General features: G+C 37.8%; 1 protein-coding gene across 2 annotated transcripts; it reads left to right on the top strand.

Moving 5' to 3' along the window:
* Nucleotides 1-227: 227 nt before the first annotated feature.
* On the top strand, nucleotides 228-4,182 carry cltrn (collectrin, amino acid transport regulator). Of its 2 annotated transcripts, XM_044198669.1 has the most exons (6): nucleotides 232-414; nucleotides 804-862; nucleotides 1,148-1,233; nucleotides 1,440-1,556; nucleotides 3,417-3,611; nucleotides 3,703-4,182. In XM_044198669.1, exons 1-6 carry the CDS (start codon nucleotides 348-350, stop codon nucleotides 3,833-3,835), a joined length of 657 nt encoding a protein of 218 aa, XP_044054604.1. In that variant the 5' UTR covers nucleotides 232-347; the 3' UTR covers nucleotides 3,836-4,182. The 2 variants fall into 2 exon arrangements, with proteins under 2 accessions (XP_044054605.1, XP_044054604.1); XM_044198670.1 differs by lacking the exon at nucleotides 1,440-1,556 and having other exon boundaries at nucleotides 228-414.
* Nucleotides 4,183-6,000: the final 1,818 nt, after the last annotated feature.

Raw genomic sequence — 6,000 nt, 5'->3', positions numbered from 1 at the left:
CACACTGTACTGTGCTGAGTAAACAGAAGCAGACTGAGCCGTTGCATTTCTCTCCGTGAGGTCTGCCTCTCTCACATTAGCAAACCTATCTGGCTCCTTGGAAGCTTGAACAAACACTAGCACTTCCACTGCAGCACACACTTTACAGTTTCCATGTTATGCAGCGACAGCCATAAAAAAAAAAAAAAAGGGGGGACGGGTTGGTTCAGGTGTGTCCTGGCTTAAGCATTAACCTCAGTTTTATCCAATGAAGTTCCTCTGCTGACCTCCTCAAATTACTGATCACTGGGAATTTCACTTGCGCTTTATGCAGCATTTTATTATTTTGCTTCTTGTTCTCTGGGGAAATGTTTGAAAAGATCTTATTCCTGCTCTGTTTGTCATCTGCTTTGGCAGAACAGCTCTGTACACCAGGTAAGTGACCGTACTTAATACCTTAAAATGGAAAAACGTTTGGTTAAATATTTTGTATTCACATTTTATCCTACATTGTATTTCTACTAAGATACTGTCAGCAAACACAGGCACTGTTACTGGGAAGCCGCCAGTCTAGTTCTTTTTATTTGTTGCCTTTCAAGTGCGTAATGCAGTTTCTAATCTGAAACAAAGTCGGATTAGATGCATAACTCAAATGTTTGTCTCATAACAATGGCCTCCATTTGACATCAACAATTATTCTAAAATACGTGCTAGACTTTCTCTAACTTCTTTCTCTAACTCTATGAGGAAGCAACTGATGAAGCTTACAGGAAATGATGGGAATTTCTCCGAACAGGGCATTTGAATGTGTTTTATCTATTTAGATTCTTCAGATGGCTACAAAGTTCGACTCAGCATCAAAAGCGCTCTGGGAGATCAAGCAGTACGTATATATTTAAATATTCATCCGCCTGCACAAAATGATCAAAGTGTCAGATCAAAAATAACTGTTTGAAGTCTTACTATGCTATACGTTCTTCTAACACTGTAACATATTATTCATAATCAACTGATCATTCATGCAACTAGCACCCCTTATGAATAGTAATATGCTGAATATTGTCCAGTGTGTGTGACTGCTTACTACGAGGACAAGGTCCATCTGGTGATCAGTTAACCTTAAAGGTCTTCACTGAAAACAGCACATGACCTGTTGTTGTTATTGCAGTATGTTTGGAATGAAAATGAAATGTACCTTTTCCGAGCAACTCTGGCTTTTGCCATGAGGAGTCACTTCAGCGGCCAGGAATTTGAGTAAGAAAACTTTTGTGTGTTCTCTTTTGCTGTTTGATAAAAAAAACAACCCAAAACAATAAAAAGTGTGTGTGTTTATAAAATGGGCACAATAACTATAAAACTATAATATAATCTCTTTTTACCGTAATGAAATCAGTGACTCATGGTTTATGAACATGTTACGACACTGACATGGTCTTTATTGTCTTGTGGAACTTCACCAGTGTGTCAAACATCATTGTATGTGATGAGACTCCCAGAGTGTCGTTCTGGTTCGTGGTGACGTCACCGCTGAACACGTCACGCCTTGTTGATATAGAAAATGTGGAGAAGGCTGTAAGGTAATCACATGATACAGTGACACTGCAGCTCTTTTTAAAATCCCCATTTGGAAATATCTTGCCCATTTCTCAAAGAGGTCAGAGGTCACATGTCAAGGTTCCTTTTAATGCTTTATTTCTCATATGTATGGTTTTGATGCAATTTTATTCTGTTTGGTGCAATTGTGCCATTGTCATAATATGTGGGGATCATTGATGTAACTATATAGCTATGTACCGTAAGTGCAACCATTTATTGATCATACAGTATTTTAACATGGACCCCAGAAATAGTAGTGCCAAGATGACTAATGGATAATGGGGGTCCAGATAAGCAATAAAAAATAATTTCTCAGTTACACAAATATAATTCCTTGAGCTGGCAATGATTAAATGTATTATATTTGTATTATAATGTATTATATATGTATTATTATTATTATTATTTATTATTATTTATTATTATTTACTATGAGATTTTGCCTTTGTTAACTAGTTAAAGACTATGTAACTTTTGCTGAACAATTAAGTGATAATTGTAGGATAATAATAAATAATAAAATGCAGTGTAACAGTAGCACAATTAGAGAAGACTCAAAATAACTCAGTTACTCAACAGTATCTATCTTAAGTATGCTAATGTTAGCAAACATTAGCCACCAGAAGCTACTGGTCATACCGACCGGCTGTAGCAGCAAAACTCCTGAGTATAGTAAACTAGGAGAAACTAAGAAGAATGTGTGACTATGCTAACATGTTAATGTGTTTGCTAACATTAGCTAAAATTAGCCACCATACAAGCTGATACCAGAACAAGTAAGGCTGTAGCAGCAAAACTATGCTGAACTGTGCAAACATGCGCGTTATTGATTGTGAATTCAGCTTTCATTTTTATAAAAAAGAATTATGCTAACAGGTTCATGTGAATGTGTTATTTTGCTAACATTAGCTAAAAGTAACATTAGCCACCATAAGCTCATACCAGAACAAGTAAGGCAGCAACAGAAAAACGATACTGAAGGTTGCTTTGGTTGTGAATTCAACTCTTCATTTTGATGAAGAAGAGTTTGTTATTTTTTCCTTCGTAGTCTCATAGTCTCACTTTAAGGAGCGGCCTCTCAATTCATTACACAAACCTGCTGTCCAAAGCTACATTTCAAATACTTCAACTGCAAATACCACTGATATGGACCCCAGTAAATTTGTAAATAAAAAGTGTAGCACTTTTTGTACCCTCTTACATAGTATGGAGGGGTCTTATGAATTAGCGAATCTGTTGTAGACCTACATGTGTTTTTTAGTTCTTGAAACACAGAATTGAATGGGGGTCAACAACCTTAAGACCTTAAGTAGTGGACCTTTGACTTGAGCCACGACTCTTTCACACTGGGAGGAGCCAGTTTAAATTGTTTGGGCACCTAGTAAGGATTTCGCCCTGGCCTCTTACCTTTGGAGGTTTTCCAGGTTCAAGTGAGGTTACAGTGTGCTGTGTGTTGTACAGACTGTAAAACCCTCAGAGTAAAATTTGTGATTTTGAGCTACATAAATAATTAAATGGTCTTGACTTGACGAATCAAAGCTTGAGCCACATTTGTAGTATTGAGAACAACTTTATCACTGATGAAACATGTTTTGTAACTCATCAGTTTCAAGTAGAAATCCCCAGGAGGAGCTTGAAAAGTTGCCAGGGAAAAACTTTGTCTGAACTGTTCTGCGCACCTGTAATCACTGACCCTGACCAGAATAAGTAATTCAAAAACTGATGGATACATTTAAGCATCAGCGGCACGCTACATTTGACTAGTGACACACATGTTGGCCTTAAAATAGTCAGTATTTGAATGTCTATGTCTAAATCTAAACTTTTTATTTTTACAATAGAAAGTCCAGGAATCGCATCAACAGTGCATTTCTGCTAACTGATAAAACTCTGGAGTTTATCGGCATCGCTCCCACCCTGGCAGCACCAGCCAGCCCTGGCACCCCTCCGTGGCTCATTGTGTTTGGGGTGGTCATGGGTGCTGTGGGTGCCGGCATCATCGTTCTGCTTGTGTCCTCTCTGGTCCAAAATAAACGGTGAGCTGATGATTGCAGTTGCATTACATTGATCATTTTGTACATGTGATTACTGAGCTTAGTCAGTCTTGTTTCTGGCTTCTTATTCTAGCAAAAAGAACGAGAAAAGTGATGATGAGGACAATGAAGAAGAGACGCGGGTGAAAACGGTGGAAAATGGCACTGCAAGTGAGGGTGTTTACAACATGTCATTCTCAGATGATGAGCGTTTCACACAGATGTAAACCCCTTCTATAAAGACTCTACCATGTCAGCAATAAGAAGGTAAAAACGTTATTAAGCTGCTCCAGACAGACTTTTGTTGCACTGTAATATTTAATCTGCAAAATCATTTTTAAGTTGAAGTTTATCATAAGTTTGTATGATTTAATACAGTTTCATGATTTTTTTTCTTTTGGAGAGGTCATTTGCTGAACATTTCTATACTGTCATTACCTGCTGCCTCAAAAAGAAACAAGCATGTGCAATTTGTTAATGCCAGTACATTCATATTGAATTCCAAATGAATGTATATTTTCTGTATGTTTTCTGTGTTGAGGACTGATGAATTAAAGATCTCTGTGTGAGAGGGTATGTGTGTGGATACTTTGCAAAGGCCTACATCTGTAATCTGCTCTTTAAAAAGAAATCTGGTGACTGGGCTATCCATTTACTCTACTGTATATTTAAACAAATAAATGAATGAGATGGAAACAAGTCAGAAACTGTTCCCAGACAAGAGCTCATTCCCAGCTCAATACGGCCAAAAGTGTGTATGTAGAACTGGGATTTATGGCAGAAAATTAAATCTTGATATTTGTAAGCCTTTTCATGATACAGAATACACAGTGCAGTATTTTTCTGATCAGGAACAAATAAGATATATAATAGTTGCTTGCTATATTTAACCTGCATTTTTTTCCAAAATATGATTGATTTTGATGTGATCAAATCAAAACGAGGGCCCAGAGGTGATGTCTGCTGCTAGATGTCTGCTGCTGTCTTGTTTGCTGCCATCCTCTTTCTTTTTCCAGACTACAGAGTGACAGTGGAAAACCCCCTGAAGTCAGTAGCAGCTGCAGTATTGTAGCAGCATCCCTAAATTAAATGCTAAGTTGCAAAAATGCAATTATTGTTGTGGCTGACAGTGGTCAAGCTCATTATCATGATGGTATAAAATTTGGTATCCTTGTTCAAAATAGAGTTTCTGACATGTACTGTACACTAACCAGTATTGTGAACAGCTTAGTAAAAGCCAACTTTCCCAAGTCTAGGCCACTGAACATGCAAAACAAACGGACAAAACAATATGGCCGTCATTGGTCCAGATGAAGGTCTGATTTTGTGGAGACCTTTGGGGAAATTTCATAAAATTGTGGATCAAAATGCTCACGATGCCTTATCTGTACTCAGTATTGGTAAGAAGTGGTCAGTTTGACTGTACTGCCTCCTGTAGGCCATTTTGATTAAGAGAGTAATATGTTCACTTTCTTCTTCTTTTTGTCCCCCACGTCTCTGCAGTGGTTTAGAATAGATCTTGTTTCATAGATGCCCTCTAAAAGTATTTTTGCTTGCATATGTACACACAGATCTTTAAGTGACTCTCTATCTATGGACACTGGATGTTACAGTAAAAAGACTTCTTGTGTCTCCCTGTGTGTCTGCTTCCCCAGGTGTGCACGGAGCTTTTAGGCCAGTGTTACCCAACCCTTTTGGCTTGTGACCCCTTAAAACAAAGCCATGTTGACTTGCAACCCCATGTCTTTGCATATGTCTAATGGGTTTGACCAATTCAACCAAAAAGTTTGTTTTCTGTGAACAATTTTCAATTTTTTAGAGGTCTGAAGAGCAGTAGTAGTGAAGTAGCAGGATTATGTTTTTTGCTTACCTATCCTGTTAATCATCTTGTGACCCCTTAGATATATTTTACAACCTTTATGGGCGTCCCATCATGGTTTGGAACTACTAATGCAGTAAGAAATTGGTAGCTATAAGAAGAAATAATTAGGGACTGTACACAAATTATTGGGCTGGGGAGGGGGGACTTTTCTTTTTAAACGCAACACCCTTCCCCAATATTTCTAAATAATATGACATTATTAAATTGGTACAACTCATTTGGCCATTAATAACTACAAGTGCACAAAGAATTTAAACTCTAATGGAATAATAATTTTCACATGGCACCCAAATCGAACAATATGAGTGGAGGAGCCATTTATGTTTGTTGTTGGCATGTCATATTATTTTGTTTAGATATATCTTGCAGTATCATTTTGGACACTTGGTAGCGGTCATTAGATACACAGAGTAGTATATGTAAGGGCATAAGTGACAGGAAATGGAGAGCACAGGGAGAGGGGGCGCACACAGTTCTCACCAGACCAGGACAGAATATCATGCTACAAGT

This window comes from Siniperca chuatsi, linkage group LG6, assembly GCF_020085105.1.
Source record: "Siniperca chuatsi isolate FFG_IHB_CAS linkage group LG6, ASM2008510v1, whole genome shotgun sequence".
NCBI lineage: Eukaryota > Metazoa > Chordata > Actinopteri > Centrarchiformes > Sinipercidae > Siniperca > Siniperca chuatsi.
Note: the sequence above shows the minus strand (reverse complement) of the source record. Positions and strands in the feature narration are given on the sequence as shown.